General features: G+C 49.7%; 1 protein-coding gene across 5 annotated transcripts in view; it reads left to right on the top strand.

Moving 5' to 3' along the window:
* The window catches only part of RIMS3 (regulating synaptic membrane exocytosis 3), a 71,559-nt gene that overhangs the window by 21,682 nt on the left and 32,560 nt on the right, over positions 1–17,317 (top strand). For all 5 annotated transcript variants that reach the window (XM_034962367.2, XM_034962368.2, XM_003815429.5 and 2 more), the window contains exons 3-7: positions 2,115–2,362; positions 8,040–8,181; positions 10,907–11,019; positions 14,703–14,804; positions 15,126–15,265. In XM_034962367.2, the coding sequence (XP_034818258.1) occupies positions 2,146–2,362; positions 8,040–8,181; positions 10,907–11,019; positions 14,703–14,804; positions 15,126–15,265 (714 nt within the window). In that variant the 5' untranslated portion in view covers positions 2,115–2,145. The remainder of the gene's footprint in view (positions 1–2,114; positions 2,363–8,039; positions 8,182–10,906; positions 11,020–14,702; positions 14,805–15,125; positions 15,266–17,317) is intronic.

The raw sequence follows: 17,317 nt of genomic DNA on the forward strand, positions 1-17,317 counted from the left end.
AGCCCCCCCACCTTTCTTGTAAGCACGGGATCCAAATCTTCCCCCCACTTGGACAAGTAAGAGTTGCTAAGGTGAATGCCATTCACAGATTGCCTTAAATTAATCAAGATCTGCCTCTAAAACAAGGGGTGGGTGGTACCTGGACAAAACCAGCCCTCTGTGAGGAAGCAGAAAGGGGGAGTGGATGCTAAGGAAGCTCCTAGCAGTATTTGTACCCCCTGATCCAGTCATTCCATTTCGAGGAATCAGTCCTAAAGAAATAAGCAGACAAAATCCATGTAGAAAGATGTTTAGGCTGGACTTGGTGGCTCACACCTGTAATCCCAGAACTTTGGGAGGCCGAGGTGGGTGGATCACTTGAGATCAGGAGTTTGAGACCAGCCTGGTCAACAGGGTGAAACCCCGTCTCTACTAAAAATACAAAAAAATTAGCTGAGCATGGTGGTGCACGCCTGTAATCCAAGCTGCTTGGGAGGCTGAGGTACCAGATTCGCTTGAACCTAAGTGGCAGAGGTTGCAGTGAGTAGAGATCGTGCCACTGCACTCCAGCCTGAGTGACAGAGCAAGACTCCATCTCAAAAAAAAAAAAAAGAGAGAAAGATGTTTATTGCCATGCTTATTTAAAAGGGAGGAAAGAAGCCAGGCCCAGTGGCTCATGTCTATAATCCCAGCACTTTGAAAGGCTGTGGCAGGCAGATTACCTGGGGTCAGGAGTTCGAGACCAGCCTTGCCAACATGGTGAAACCCCATCTCTACTAAAAATACAAAACATTAGCCAGGCTTGGTGGCGGGCGCCTGTAATCCCAGCTACTTGGGAGGCTGAGGCAGGAGAATTGCTTGGATCCAGGAGGCAAAGGTTGCAGTGAGCCAAGATTATGCCACTGCCTGGGTGACAGAGTGAGGCTCCATCTCAAAAAAAAAAATAAATAAATAAATACAAATAAAAGAGAGGAAAGAGAGAAAGAGGAGATAAACTTGGGCCTCATCTAAGCGGTAACTGTACTGAAATACTTAAATCAATTATGCTACTTCTATACAATGGAATATCACGGTAGCATACATAGTGTTAATGACATTGGGAAATGCTTATGATATAATTTTTTTTTTTTTTTTTTGAGACAGAGTCTCGGTCTGTCACCCAGGCTGGAGTGCAATGGTGCGATCTCGGCTCACTGCTACCTCCGCCTCCCCAGTTTAACCGATTCTCCTGCCTCAGCCTCCTGAGTAGTTGGGATTACAGGTGCCCACCACCACGCCCAGCTAATTTTTGTATTTTTAGTAGAGATGGGGTTTCACCATGTTGGTCAGGCTGGTCTCGAACTCCTGACCTCAGGTGATCCGCCCGCCTCGGCCTCCCAAAGTGCTGGGATTACAGGCGTGAGCCACTGTGCCTGGCCATGATATAATGTTAAATGAAAAAATTGTAGGATATAAAATGATATTTGCAGCATGAGTTCAGTTATTTTAAAAACTGCATGGAAGGGTGGCTGGAAGGGAATAGGCTAAAATGCCTCTCAAGAGTATGATAAAGGGTGATTTTCTTGCTGCTTTGGACTTTTCTGCAGTATCCCCTTCACATAGAAGGACCCCACCAGAGTCTGCACAGGCTGGAGCCAGTTCTGTTCTCCCTGTTATTATTTGCTATGAAAATAATAACCACCAATACTTACTGAATATTTCCCCTAAGCCTGACAGGCACTTCCCGTGCATTATTTAATGTAATCCTTAGAACAATCCTATGAGCTAAGTGCTTTTATTTCACATCTTGCTGAGGTGTTCACTGAAACCTCAGGATGTTTGTTTGGTCACAAGTCCACGCAGCTAGTGTGTAGAGGCCTTTGGAATTCAAGCCCGGGCCATGTGACCCCACAGCCTCGGTCCTCTCCATCAAACCGGTCACCTGCAAGGTTTTTCATAGCCATGTGCTAATAGGAATAGTCTCTTTTATTGAGCCAGAACCTGTGCATGCTCTTGACATTTGTTTGTGCATTTAACCTTATAGCCTCAGAGAGGTCAAGTGACTAGCCCAAGGTCACGCAGCTAGGAAGTGGTGGGACTGCAGTAGATTCATCCAGGTCTGATGTGGGATCCTTTTGTTTCCTGCCCATCTTCAGAGCTGCCTGAGGCCCTGCCACCCCGGGGACCATGTTTAACGGGGAGCCAGGTCCTGCCTCATCTGGGGCCTCCAGGAATGTGGTGCGGAGCTCCAGCATTAGCGGTGAAATCTGCGGATCCCAGCAAGCCGGGGGCGGGGCTGGGACCACCACCGCCAAGAAGCGGCGGAGCAGCCTGGGTGCCAAGATGGTGGCCATCGTGGGCCTGACTCAGTGGAGCAAGAGCACACTCCAGCTTCCGCAGCCTGGTGAGGGGGCATGGGACATCGCGGGGTAGGGGTGGGGGACACTTCGCAAAGACAGACTACCCAGGGACTGCCCTGATGGGTCTGCACTTCCATGCCCACAAACACTTATACTGTGGCCCTTCCCATACACCAGGTGCTGTTCTAGGTCCAGTAGGTGTATGGACTGATTAAATCTCCATGGAGCTCTATGAGGCAGGTACCAAAGAACAGAAAAGGGAGGTCAGATGCTTCAAACTGCACAACTAATAGGTGGTGGAGCCTGGATTCAAACTCTAGCAGTTGGGCTTCCTAGCTGATGCTCTTAACCTTTACACTCCACTGTCTCCACACACAGACATTAACCAGTAATTACTTATTAAACAGCCTTATGATCCTGGCACTGTGTAAGTGACACCACAGTTTTACAGACATACACATCCATAAGATTTAGTCTCAAGTGCTAGGTGCAGGGCTCACACCTATAATCCCAGCACTTTGGGAGGGAGAAGCGGGAGGGTCACTTGAGCCCAGGAGTTTGAGACCAGCCTAGGCAACATAGTGAGACCCCCTGGTTTAAAAAACAAAAAAGATTCAGTCTCGCCTATAATCTCCTAGTCTCCTAAATACAAATAGCCACACAAATGCAGTTCTGTAGTCCCATGTATATGTTACAAAGCACAAGGGAGACACACACAAAGATGTGTGACTTGTGCAGTTATATAAATAGAACGCTCAGTGGCTCTGGTAAGCTGCCCGTATTTCCAGGGAAGCATAATAGAGTAATTCACACTGCGCATGGTCACAGATAAAACCAGTCATGCAAACCACACAGACACGGCCCTCTGATTACACATGCACAGACCCAGATCACAGAAACATGTCACATGTGTGCAGGTGTACATCACAAAGCCACATTCACACACACCTTAACAGCTCCATCCTCATCAATACAGTATCCTTTTTCAGACACCTAGCTGCAGAATTTCAGTTATGTTCAGCCTGGTGGGTGACCACCTTGTGACATACATAGACCCCACATCACAGAGGAGCCAGCCCTCCCCACCAAGACCTCCTCACTTTGTGGTATCAGCCCAGACACCAGCTGGTTTTGTTTTAAAATCTCTTCCGGCTTATTTTGTTCAGAGTAACAACTTCCCCAGAAACCTTCAAATAGGCAGCTGGATGGGATGGTGAGGGGGCGGGGGCTCCGGAGGATCCAGGGAGAATGCTCATCAAGGCTCCCAGTTGGGGCTGGGGGTGGGGGACTTTTCCAGGCCTTAAAATAGATTTATACAAAGCCCTCGACAGTAGCACGTGGGCTGGTCTTTTCCAGCAATCAAGCTGTGATGTGGTTTCTCGCTGGGGAAAGCTATTATAGGTGGGGAAGGGGCTTGAGGTTATCAGAGCCCTAGAGTGGGCATGGCCTCTGTGAATATGCAGTTTAGGCCTGGTACTAGAGAGTCAGGGAGATGGGGACTTAGGGATCTAGAAGTTGGGCTGGGACAAGGAGGGGGCTGAGATAGGACTAAGGAGTGAGATTAAGATTAGAAGGTCGTGGAGGTGTTGGACCCCGGGAGTCTGGCTCCAGGGGACCAAGCCCAGAAATCCAGCTGATTCAGCTTCAGACCCAAAGGCTTCTTCATGCCCAAAGTGATTTGGAGGGACAGTCTTCCAAGGCCAGGATAGGGACCTGAGTCACTGGGAGAACCTTCTAGTGGTTCTTGACTTTACAGGCTGCAGGTAGGGATTGGAGCAGATACCAGGAAGACCTTTCATCTTGAGAAGAGATGAATGATGATGGGGCTTCTGAATCCCTTGTCTCCTTGGTATGCAAGGGCATGGCTAAAGGACTGGAGCTAGGGGAACTGCCCAGATGCCCTTCTAACTGAAGGTCTCTGTGAATCAGCTAATTGCTGAATGTCAGAGTGAGGAGAGTCCCTTGAGATCATCTAGTACGCTGTACTTATTTTATTGATGAGGCATCCAGAGCCTGGGGAGAAAGCATGTTCCTGGAGAACGACCTCAAGTTCAGATCCATCCCCTGTCATTTACTAGCCGGGTGACTAAGGCAAGTTACTTCACCTCTCTGAGCCTGCTGCCTTGTTTGTAGAATGAGGGCAATGATACATGCCTTGCAGAGTTATCCAGGGAATTAAGTGAGATAGGGTATGCAAAGGCACCCAGCTTCATGCCTGGCACATAGTATAGGCACTCAGTGAAGTGTTGATGCTGTTATTATTACCTGCCATTGTACCATAAAGCCAAAAGAGAAGTGAGTTCTCAGCCTCCACACCTCTGCTCCTTCCCTGTAGCACGTTCCTCTCCATCTGGAATTCCTTCTCCATTTTTTGCCCCCATGCCTTGAGGATGCCAGTATCCCAGCTCGGACCCACCTCATGGGTGGGAGCATCTGGTGCCAGAGGAATATATGAGGCAGACTCATGGGCATTGGCTCTGGAAACTGTTCTGGGAAAGACCTAGAAGGGTGCCCCCACTCCTGACAGATGAGATGGCTCCATTCCCTGCAGGGCTGGGCTGTGTGAAGTGGGGAGGAATTCCTCTCCTGGACTCTGTCTTCTGGGCTCAGGTCTGCCCTTCCCAGGGCCTCCTTCCTCCTGGTGTGTCTGTACTGTGCAATGGCTAGACCTCTGCCCATCCTTCTTTGTTTCAAAGCCCCTGCCCTAGTACAGGACCCATAATATCTAGCCTGGACAATTGCACCACCCTCCTCTCTAGTTCTCCTGCCTCCTGCCTGCCTTCTTCCAGTTTATTCCTCTTGTTGCCCTAGAGTGGACTTACAAAAACTCACTTTAGAGGGCTAGTCCTGGCTCTAAGTCACCATGGGACCTCGGGAAATTTACTTTTCCACTGGGCCTCCGTTTCCTCTTCTGTAAAATGGAGCTAAAATGCTCTCTCCCAGTTTCCTTCTGGATCTGACATTCACTAAGTCGTGGGAGCAGTGAGGAGGGTGGGGTCAGAGCTTTGGGTCCAGGACACAGGTGGGTTCTGGTCTGGCAATTGGCTGAGTCTACACAGGACCATCCTGGGCTGTCCCAGCCCCTGCCCAAACGGAGCTAGTATTTTCAGTACCAGGGACAGTGGCTTTCCCCTTCTGGACTCTGGGATCTGGGTCAGGGTAGAGAGAGGGCTCAGGACCATTCCAGAAGATGCCATAGGGAGTGGTGGTACAGGCTGTGAGTGCCCCTCCTTTGTTTGTGATGGGACAGATGGGATGGTTCCTGGAGTCTTTTGGTCTCTGGAGCCCATAGAATTATTGCAAGCAACTTGGCCTGTTTCTCTAGAGAGAGAGATTATATAAAGTTATTCCTTAAATCAGCAGGGGTTGAGACTATACATGTATGAAGCCAGTGGAGGGATCGTATGGACATGTATGAAGCCAGTGGAGGGATCGTCTCTGAGACTGCAAGAGCTTTCTCCTCCCTCTGAGGTCATGGAACTTAATCTCTGCTGAATCACCTCTCAGCTAGATGGGGGATTGGGAGGGGAGTGAAAAGAGCATGACAGCAGACTGGGAGTCTGTGGGCCTGATCTAGTCCCAGCTCTCTCGGCACCTGAACCTCAGGCTTCCCATCTGTGAAATTTGGGGGAGGGGTAGCCAAAGTATCTCTAAGATTTCAGGATTCTGTGACTCCCCGACTCAGGGTCTCACATTGGGTTGGACAAGTCTTATCAAAAAGGCAAATTTGCTCCCAAATGGGTCAAAGTTTCCCTAAACTCTGAAAGAGGAGGGTTGGGGTCATGAGGAGGTGACCCCAACTCAGGCTGTGTGTTGTGGGGTAGAGATATGAAGGCGAGGGAGCCCCCACAGACCCATCTGTTTTCTAATTGTGTTAGAGAGGATGTAGAGTTAGGAGCCACAGACAGGGAGAGGCCCCACACACCAGCATTTTTACCCAGGCCTCTGTGTGTGAGGTGAGTCAGACACCATTTGTGAGTTTTCATCAACATATATGATTGAATGGGAGGGTTCAACTCCAAGTGTTACATGTGAAGATCATGTGTCTGTGACTTGACTGAAGGTGGCAGAGTACATCATGTGTACATGTGACCAAGACCTGGTAGGACCATTTGTGACTGTGTGACTGTGATATAAACCTGCATGTAGCCTTGTGTATGAGATTACTGTATTCATATATGTGATTGCTGCTGCTCGTGCATGTCTGCCTATGCCTCTCTTTGTGAAAAAAATATGTATGAGCTAATGTGACTCTGTGTGTGTGTGTATGTGTGTGTGTATGAGAGAGACAGACTGACATGTTGATGGTGTCATGGATTCCTGAATATGCTATTCCAGTATCCCAGAAGCTGGGATGATTTCAGAGAAGGCATTCCTCCTCACCCTGCACCCTGTTCTCAGCCTGTCCCGCCACCCACCCTTCCATCCACTAGTGATCCTAGACCTCTCTGCCTGCCCTCCTCCAGTGGGGACTTTCTGAAAGATAAGCAGATGAAGCAGGAGGAATAAAGTCTTCCTTTTCCCAGGCTGGGGTCTTGAACATCCCCTCCCCAGCCCACCATTGGGTGTGGTGGGAGAGAATTGCCAAGGTAACCAGCTCCCTGCTCCCCACTGTTTTCAGGGGCTGTGCTGTCTGTCCTGCCCTGGCCTCTCCCCCTCCCTGTAGGCAACTCTACTGTTAATTCGCTTGGCCTCTAACCAGTGACAGCAAATGGTTCCTTTGGTGCAGTTCCCATCTGAGGGCCAGTTCCCTCCCCATCAAGTTCCTCCAGCTGCCAAGCTTCAGCGGGGGAAGTCCCTGCAAACCCTCAGGCCGTCTCCCCCATCCGCCCCCCACCAGGAGGAGAGGGTGTCTAGAGGGACCACACTGCAATGCCGAGGAGGTTGCCATGGAAACCCAGGCAGGATGGTGTGCTGCTGGGAGAGGGAAAGTGTCCCATGTTCCCTGCAAGGCTGAGGGGGAGGCCAGGATATGGGGGTCGAGGGCCTCTGAACAGGAGGCACGGAGACACGGGTAAGTCCTCACAGGCCAGCTTCGGGGGTTCTTCTGCAGACCTTTTCTCAAAGCCAAAGACAATTTGGGTCAACCCAGCAGTCCCTCTCTGTCTTGTTTTCCTAATGGCCTCTCCAGCTCTACACACACGTCCTCTCCATGTTCAGCCCCACCTAGAGAAGGTGGGTTTGTTTGAGAGTGGCCAGGCTTCCCATGGGGGCTTTCCTATAGAGCCTCCAGAGGTATCAGAGGTGAGTTGTGAGGTCTGGGTGTGATAGGGTCTGAGGGTGCCTGAAAGAGGGAAAGTCAGTCTGAGAATCCCAGAGAAGATGAACTTTCCAGAAGAGAGTGGGAAGAGGCACACTTAACCTTTGGGGCAAGGGCTGAAATCGAGTGGGAAGGTGGGCGTCAGGGCAGCCTGATGAGGGTGAGGCGAGGGCCCCAGCTGCAGATCTGCGGCTCTGCCTGGTGGCACCATCATGACTCTGCCTGCAGCCATCTTTCTAGTCTGCTCTGTCAGTGTCATTGCCCGGAGCAGGGCCAGGTGTCAGACTGCAGACCAGCTCTGAGGTCAGCTCAGCCATGCCCCTGCCTCCAGTCAGAGCCCTGCTCATCCTCCCCATCAACCCCCCATGCCAAGAGAGTGACTTTGGCAGGACTCTTAGAGAAGCCCCATTCATAATCTGACCTTGTTCCCTCTCTGTGCTTGGGGTTGGGGGGGGTCACAGAAGGGGCCACCAAGAAGCTGCGCAGCAACATCCGCCGGAGCACGGAGACAGGCATCGCGGTGGAGATGCGGAGCCGGGTCACACGCCAGGGCAGCCGGGAGTCCACCGATGGGAGCACCAACAGCAACAGCTCCGACGGCACGTGCGTGCAGCCCCGCGCTGTGGTCCCCTCCCTCCTCCTCGGTCCTCCAGTCACAGAGCCACTGGGCAGGGTGGGAACGCCTCCCTGTTTTGTTTCCAGCTAAAATATCTGGGTCCTCTGTGTCTCTGCCTTCCTTCATACCCCTCCCCTCAACACTCTGTGCCTGGACCTCAGGTCTTCCATTGCTCCCATTGGAATATCCAGATACCCAGGAGCTATCAGTTCCTTCTGTATGTTTCAGGAAGGGACCCTTACCTCCCACCTCCCACCATGCACACACTGCCCTGCTCCAGAGGAAAGGGTGGAAAGGAAAATGTGGCCCTAAAATCCTTTTAAGTCTAAAACCATTGTTGTGGCCCAGATGAGTGGAATTTTCTCAAGGAGGCTTGCTTAGAGCTGAGGGAAGGAGATTGGACTAGATCAGTGTTTTTCAAACCATGGATGGTGACTCATAGACAGGAAATAAAATAGGTTTAGTGGGTCAAAACCAGCATTAGAAAAAGAAATAGACATATCTTATGAAGTAAGAATAAATTGCCTCGTGAACTTTTGTTTCCATTTTTTATGTATAGATGCACAGAGGTCTGTCCTGGGTCATGATGTTAAATCTCCTTTCTTACATGTAGGTTGCATTAAAAAATCTGAAAGTCACTGGGTTAGATATTCCCACAGATCTCTTCTAAGTCTATGAAATTATAGTTGTATGACTAAGATTTTCTGCTTCTGCTTCAAGGCCTAGTGACTTCCAGGCTTAGGATTCTGTGGCTCCCTCGTTTGAGATTCAGTGATTGTGTGTCTCACTGCTGCACCTACTTCCATGAATGCGAGTACTCTCAAGCATTTATTACATCTTCCCAGGTGCAGAGCATGCCTGGGCATCTCAGATAGGTGATTCTTACACTGGAATCTGCTGGCTGTGATCAGACCAGGAACAGTGATTGTTGTTTTCTTTGTTTTGTTTTTTTGTGATGGAGTTTTGCCCTTGTTGCCCACACTGGAGTGCAGTGGTGCAATCTCAGCTGACCACAACCTCCACCTCCCAGGTTCAAGCAATTCTCCTGCCTCAGCCTCCTGACTAGTTGTGATTACAGGCGTGCACCACCACGCCCGGCTAATTTTGGATTTTTAGTAGAGATGGGGTTTCTCCATGTTGGTCAGGCTGGTCTCGAACTCCCAACCTCAGGTGATTCGCCCACCTCAGCCTCCCAAAGTGCTGGGATTACAGCCACTGCACCCAGCCTAACAGGGATCATTTAACACTTACAGCAACCCTGAGGGTTGTGGGTATTACCATTATCTCCATTTTACAAGTGGAGAAACAGGGAGAGGAAGAGGGTGGGGCACCTCACCCAAGGTCACAGCTATTAAGTGGTGATGGAGTCAGAATTGGAATTAAGGCCATTTGATTCCATGACCTTTGTTCACAATCTCCACACTATATCCAGCTCCTAAAATTCTGTGACCTTGAGAGTCTAAGTTTCTTTATTTAACCTTCTCAGATATCATTGTCCTAAGAATGTGATATTAGGCTGTTGTTGACCATGGCCAATAAAAGTGGGGCCTTGAAGCCCCTCCCTGTGGGGTGGAGGCTGGGCCTAGTCGGGGAGAGACACAGGCTCTCTCTGACAAGCATACACAGCCTACTTTTTCCTCCCTGCTGGCCGCTAGCCAAGGGGGACTCAAGGCCAAACTATCTAGTAGGAGATTCTTCCTTGGACAGCCTTTTATCTCTGCAGCCAGGAGCCTGGGCCTTTCTAGGAGATCTTAGAACTTTATTCTATCATAGCCCCTGAGGGTTGGCAGGGCCAACCCTCCCTCATCTGTCCTTTCTTAGCTGGCCACACCCAGAACATCTAGACTGGAGCACAAAAGAGAAGTAGCACTTTTCCCTTGATGATAACAACAGCAGCAACCGGAACTATCATTTAGTGCTTTCTGTTTGTCTGGAACTTTTCATCTGCCCTAATCCTCAACATATAAAACCCTATGAATTTTGTTTTGCAGGCAAGGCAATTTTACCTTTTGGAGCCTCTGTTTTCTCATCTGTAAGACTGGATAATAGCTCCTACCACACAGAGTGGTTGTAAGGATTAAAAGATATAACCCATGTGGAATTTTTAATGTACCATTGGCACCTGGCCAGTTGTCAATCACTGTCAGCTTTTCTTGTTACTGTTTCTAGACCCCCACACAGTCATGGAACAACCACCAACCACCATCACTTGCCATTCACCTCAACCCTGTAATTGTGTTATTTTGGTCTTAGCTGCTGTTCTGGGCACCACCTCATGTTTGACTTGGATTTCAAACTTGCAGTCAACTCAAACCTGAGTTCTTGTAACTTGTTCCAGGCATTGAAATTTCTGACCTATGTCTCTGGTTCTTAGCACTGATATGCCCTGGTGAGGACACAGGTGTCCAGCAAGCCCTGCCTTGTAAGGGTCACTTCAGAAGTCCCTGGACATTAAGGATTAAATAGCATCATTATGTATTATTATTAGTTTATTTTCTCAAGTGACATCAAAGTATTTTTCTTCAGTATGCAGAAATGAACAGTTCTGTTTGTCCTTTCCCAGAGTAGTGCAATCATACTGTCTAGAGGAGAAACTGAGGCACAGAGGGACGTGCCCAGGGCCCCAGGGGCAGAGCATGGCAGCCTGCCAGCTATACTTTCATCCTCAGGTTGCCCTGACCCCCTCACGCGTCCCTCTGCCTCCTCCTGCAGGTTCATCTTCCCCACTACCCGGCTAGGGGCTGAAAGCCAGTTCAGCGATTTCCTGGATGGGCTGGGACCAGCTCAGATTGTGGGGCGACAGACACTGGCAACACCACCCATGGGTGAGTCTTATTAAGGGCAGGTTGAGTGGGGTAATGGTGACCATGCGACAGGAAGGGTGAGCTCAGTGGGGGCCGTGCATTGGCCATCGTAGAGTTTATTCTATCACCAATTCTGTGATCTTAAGCAAGTCACTTCCCTTCTTTGAACCTCAGTCTCCTCATATTTAAAATGGGAATAATAATACCCACTTGAGTTCTATGCTCTAACAATACTTTACTGAGCTCCTATTAGATGCTTTGCATGAGGTATTTCAATTTAATGCGTAGGAACTGTGGCTTATTTGACTTGTTACACCCAACAGCGCCTGGCACCTAGAGGCCCTTTAGTAATTTTCTTATCGCTTTTCCTTGCAGCTAGGAAGTATAGTTGGCCCTCTGTATCCATGGGTTCTGTGTTTGTGGATTCAACCAACCTTGGATAGAAAATATTCAGGGAAAAAAAATTCCACAAAGTTGCAAAAAGCAAAATTTGATTTGCTGTGTGCCGAGTACTACCCTGAATCCATGCAAAGGAAGTGATATGTAGGCATTGTGTTAGGTATTATAAGTACAGTCATTTTCAGTGTGTGAACATCATAGAGTGTACTTACACAAACCTAGATGGCATATATATATATATATTTATTTAAATTTATATGTATTTTTTCATATGGAAAACCATATATCCTAGCACCATTACTGAATATCAATCATGTCCCCTATTTGATCTGCAATGCCAATATCAAGTACCATATATCAGGTTTCTATATATTCTCCATTATAATCTTACGGGCCCACTGTCATGTATATGATGCATTGTTGACTGAAATGTCATTATGCGGCACACCAGTATAATCTAGAGATGATTGAAAGTATATGGAAGAAGCTGGTTGCAGTGGCCTGTGCCTGTAGTCCCAGCTACTCAGGAGGCTGAGGCTGGAGGATTGCTTGAGCCCAGGAGTTTGAGGCCAGCCTAGGCAATATAGTGAGACCCTGTCTCAAAAACTGAATAAAATAAAGCATATGGGAGGATGTGCATAGATTATATGCAAATGCTATGCTATTTTTATTATTTTATTTTATTTTATCTTCGAGATGGAGTCTCACTCTGTTGCCCAGGCTGGAGTGCACTGACGCGATCTTGGCTCACCATAACCTACCTTTACCTCCCAGGTTCAAGTGATTCTCCTGCCTCAGCCTCCTGAGTAGCTGAGATTACAGGCATGTGCCACCATGTCTGGCTAATTTTTTGTATTTGTAGTAGAGACAGGGTTTCACTGTATTGTCCAGGCTAGTCTGGGACTCCTGACCTCATCCACCTCAGCCTCCCAAAGTACCGGGATTACAGGCATAAGCCACTGTACCTGGCTGCCATTTATTTATTTATTTATTTAGAGACAGAGCCTCGCTCTGTCACCAGGCTGGAGTGCAATGGCACAATCTCAGCTCACTGCAACCTCCGCCTCCCAGGTCCAAGCAATTCTCATGCCTCAGCCTCCCGAGTAGCTGGGACTACAGGCGCACACCACCACACCTGGCTAATTTTTTTTCTTTGTATTTTAGTAGAGACGGGGTTTCACCATGTTGCCCAGGCTGGTCTTGAACTCCTGAACTCAGGCAATCCGCCTGCCTTGGCCTCCTGGCTGCCATTTTATATTAGAGACTGGAGCATCCAAGGATTTTGGTATCCCTGGGTGGGGGCGAGGTAGGGTTCTGGAACCAATCCCCCATGGATACTGAGGGATGACGGTACTACCTGAAGCCTACGCTTGGTCCTGTTAGCTTCAGTCTGGCCCATTTCATGAGCTCTCAGACAGAACCTCCCTGCCCCCTCCCTCTCTTAGGTGTTGGCTGTGTTGGCTTCCAGCAGCTCCTCCCCAGGATAGCTCCTCCAGAGGTGCCTCCTCGCCTCCACTCCTTTCCCATCAGTCTGACCTGAGCAGCACCTGACCCACACGTCCCCACTCAGCCCCCATCAGGACAGTGCTCAACCTTTGACCCTCCCAGCAAATGAGGAAGCCAAGTGCAGTGTCCTGCTGTGAGTCATGCAGTGGAGCTGGGGTTCCACTCCAGGCCAGGACTCCTTCCACTGCAATGCCCTCAAAAGCTCCTGCCCAGGAGCTCCTGCCTGCTGGAACAGGAGATCATGGGGACCCTCAGAGGGCGAGGATCAGCTGAAAGCAAAGGCTGGGAATTAGCCAAATCCAATTCTAGGGCTGGACCCTTGTTTTCAGTCTCTTAAGGGTCTGGGGAGCCTGCTTTTCCCAGCCCTAGACCCAGCCACAGGCTGGGCAGCAGTGAGAGGAGCCAGCCACTTCCACAAGGCTAATGCGCCATGGCAGCCGGGACCATTCGTGTGTGGTACCCCCTGGTGTCAGACCAGGGAAGGACAGGTTTGCCTTGCTCACCTCGGTAGTGATGTTACTGGAGATTAATTCCCAAGACCTTCCCTTCTCCCTTCCCCACAAGGAGGTCAGGAATAGCTGGATGGAGGTGGATGAATTCCAGGAGGTCTCTTGAAATTAGTAAATCCCCATCTTCCGTAGTACACAAATACAAACAATTTCATGATGGCTCAGATAATCTAAAAATGGGTGACTGAATTCAAAGTCTGGCCCATTTGATTCTTGTGGACCAGGCTTATGATTCTGCACCCCTGTAAAAGACTCCACTTTGTTCTGAGTGACTGACTACTACATAATTCCAAATTCTGCCAACCAATGTTGAACAAAACTAAGAGTTCCTAGAAATCAGGTAACTGACATAACTCCACACACAGACCTTGCCCCGGCTGGATAATCCATTCTATGGGAGTACAGTGAAGATTTCTCAGCCGTCCACACCCAGAAAGTCTGCTGGCCTTCCCTCCCTCCACTGGTAATGCAGTAGTAGGCCCTTGTTGTCTGGTAGTGCCTCGTGTCCTGGGCAGGTTTTTAGCTCAGAGCCTTTTCAAACAGATGTTCTTTCTTTTCTTCTTTCTTTCTTTTTTTTTTTTTTTTTTTTTTTGAGACGGAGTCTTCCTCGTCACCCAGGCCGGAGTGCTGTGGTGCAATCTTGGCCCACTACAACCTCCACTTCCTGGGTTCAAGTGATTCTCCTCAGCCTCCCAAGTAGCTGGAACTACAGGTGCACACCACCATGCCTGGCTAATTTTTTGTATTTTTAGTAGAGATGGGGTTTCACCATGTTAGCCAGAATGGTCTTGATCTCCTGACCTCATGATCTGCCCGCCTCTGCCTCCCAAAGTGTTGGGATTACAGGTGTGAGCCACTGCGCCCGGCCTCAAACGGATGTTCTTTTGACACAGATGTATGGGGAGGTGAAGAACAGCCACTGAGCCCGCAGCCTCCCCTGTCTTCCTGACACAGGAAGCTCTGTCCTCAAGTTTGCTATTCTGCTCAGTAAAACAGAAGCCTCTCAGTTAGCCAGACACAAATGGGGGTTTGGCAGCCATCTGTTGTTACCCAGTCATGCCCCTGAAGATCATGCCCCTACCCCAACCCACCCCAAGGGACCTATCAAAGGGTCCCTCAGCTGCTTTAAAGTGGTCTTCCGAGAGCAGTTTTGGCCCATGTGGTTGGTGCCATCTTGTTCCCTTTCTAGTGATGATGTAGCCTCCTCCACAGGCTGGCATTCAGTACAGCAGCTGGCTGGCCTGCCCCTTGGTCTGGCCCTGCCTGGACTCACCCTCTTCTTCCTTTCAGGAGATGTGCACATTGCCATCATGGACCGGAGTGGCCAGCTGGAGGTGGAAGTGATTGAAGCTCGGGGCCTGACCCCCAAACCAGGCTCCAAATCCCTCCCAGGTGAGGGATTTTGGAAATGGGGTCCTGACAGGGAGGGGCATAGAGCCGAGCTCTGGGTCTAGCAGGTCCTCAGCTCCCACTGGCCTAAATCGGGATTCTCTACAGTGGAGTCACAGCTTGCCTGGAAGGCCAGTGACTAGGGCGGGGAGTAAGGGAGGATGGAGGAATCAGTACTTGAGTCACCTCTTCTGCCTGCTGTCCACTGGCTGGCTCATTCCATACATCCTGCTCACCTCCAAGATCACCTGGCAGTTAGGGGATGGGCAGGCCAAAGCTGTCTGTCCTGGACCCCTCCCTGTCATACATTCTCTCCTCCCTTAGCCACCTATATCAAGGTTTACCTGCTGGAGAATGGGGCCTGCTTGGCCAAGAAGAAGACAAAGATGACCAAGAAGACCTGTGATCCCCTGTACCAGCAGGCTCTGCTCTTTGACGAGGGACCCCAGGGCAAGGTGCTGCAGGTGGGTGTCACAGGGCGAGTAGGGCAGGGTGGACTCACAGACTGGAAGTTGTAATTTAAAGTTTTTCATTTATGATTCATCCTGTGCCAGGTGCTGTGGTAGGTGCATTAATTTGCGTTACTCATTTACTTTCACAACCCTGTGAGGTATTACTGTCCCCAGTTGATTCATAAGGAAACCAAGGTTTTGGGGGTAATCAAATTGCTCCCCAGGTTGCACAGCTGGTAGGTAGAACCAGGACACATGTGACCACTGCCTCCTCCTTCCCCTAGTGCTAATGTTCATTGCACATCAGTTCAGTGCCAAGCCTTGTGTTAGGTGCTTTCCAAACACGACCTCATTTCATCCTGCAGATGATCCTGTGGAGTAGGTGTGATTCTCTTCACTTTACGGAAACCGAGTCTCTTACAGATGAAGTCACTTGCTTGGGGTGAGCCCAGGCCAGGTGACTGTCATCCCAATTACTTGAGAGCAACAAAGGCCTTCTGCACACTTGGTATTGTTAGCCCTTCTCAACAGTCCTGGGAGGGAGGGATCTTCATGCTCGTTTCATAGATGAAGAACCTGAGGTCATGTGGGGATAAAGCACAGTGGTGTATCAGTCTCTGGGCTCAGTCCTAGGTTCAGATTCTAGCTCAGCACTCATTAGCTGTGGGTAGATGTGACTATTAAACAGAGGATTGCATGTAGGGAGCCTTACATAGGGCCTGCCACATAAACAGCTACTCACTAAGTATTAACAATCATGGTGGTGGCTGCTGATCTTGCCTGAGGCCATGGAGGTGAGAGAGAAGAGGCTAGAGCCAGGGGCTGTCTGGGCCATCCAACTTCTCATCTAGGGCTGCTCCTCTGGGCTGAGATGGTTCTGTGGCAAGGGGCCTTGGAGTTGCAGATTTAAACTGCAGAGCCAGACATGGTGGCTCACAACCATAATCCCAGAGACTCGGGAGACTGAGGCAGGAGGATCACTTGAGTCCAAGAGTTTGAGACCAGCCTGGCAACATAGCAAGATCCCATCTCTAAAAAATGAAAAAAAAAATTATCTGGTCATGGTGGCACGTGCCAGTAATCCCAGCTACTCGAGGTGCTGAGGCAGGAGGATTGTTTGAGCCCGGGAGGTCAAGGCTGCAGTGAGCTATGATTATGCCACTGCACTCCAGCCTGGGTGACAGAATAAGATCCTGTCTCTTAAAAATTAAAAATAAAAAAAGAACTGCGGAACCCTAGGCTTTGGGGAGTGGGAAGAATAATCTTTGGTGTTTGCTTAGAAAAGGAATAACGGCCGGGCACAGTGGCTTACGCCTGTAATCCCAGCACTTTGGGAGGCCGAGGCGGGTAGATCACGAGGTCAGGAGATCAAGACCATCCTGGCTAACATGGTAAAACCCCGTCTCTACTAAAAATACAAAAAAATTAGCCGGGCGTGGTGGTGGGCACCTGTAGTCCCAGCTACTTGGGAGGCTGAGGCAGGAGAATGGCGTGAACCCAGGAGGTAGAGCTTGCAGTGAGCTGAGATTGCGCCACTGCACTCCAGCCTGGGCAACAGAGTGAGACTCCGTCTCAAAAAATCTCCCAGTGGTGTGGCTGGAAACACTGAGGTCCAGTGAGGGCATGGAGCTTACACAAGTCCCACGGCAAGCCAGCAGCACAGCTAGAGCTATGGCCAAGTCCTGAACTCTCAGTTTGCCCCTTCCTGGGGAAGGCTGTTATCTGAAATGCTGGGAGGCTCTGGAGTCACACACCCGGGTCCTAATCCAAGCTCTGCCACAAGTTACTGTGCAACTTTAGGTTAGCTAATTAACCTTTCTGAGCTACAGTTTCCTTCATGGAATTAATGATACAGAGCACCCCTACCTACATGGCTTGTTATAACACTTGAAAGAAAGAATCTAGGTAAAATCCATAGGATCGTATCTAACACACCTCAAGTGCTCAGTAAATTATTGTGTGAAATCAGTCTTGAGTTCTGGCTCCCTCTGCTCCATCTGTGCCCTGCTGAAACTTGTAGGTTCCTGGGCCTGCTGCACAGTCCTGGAGTCAGGGAGGTGGCTC

The sequence above is a fragment of the Pan paniscus genome, chromosome 1, assembly GCF_029289425.2.
Source record: "Pan paniscus chromosome 1, NHGRI_mPanPan1-v2.0_pri, whole genome shotgun sequence".
NCBI lineage: Eukaryota > Metazoa > Chordata > Mammalia > Primates > Hominidae > Pan > Pan paniscus.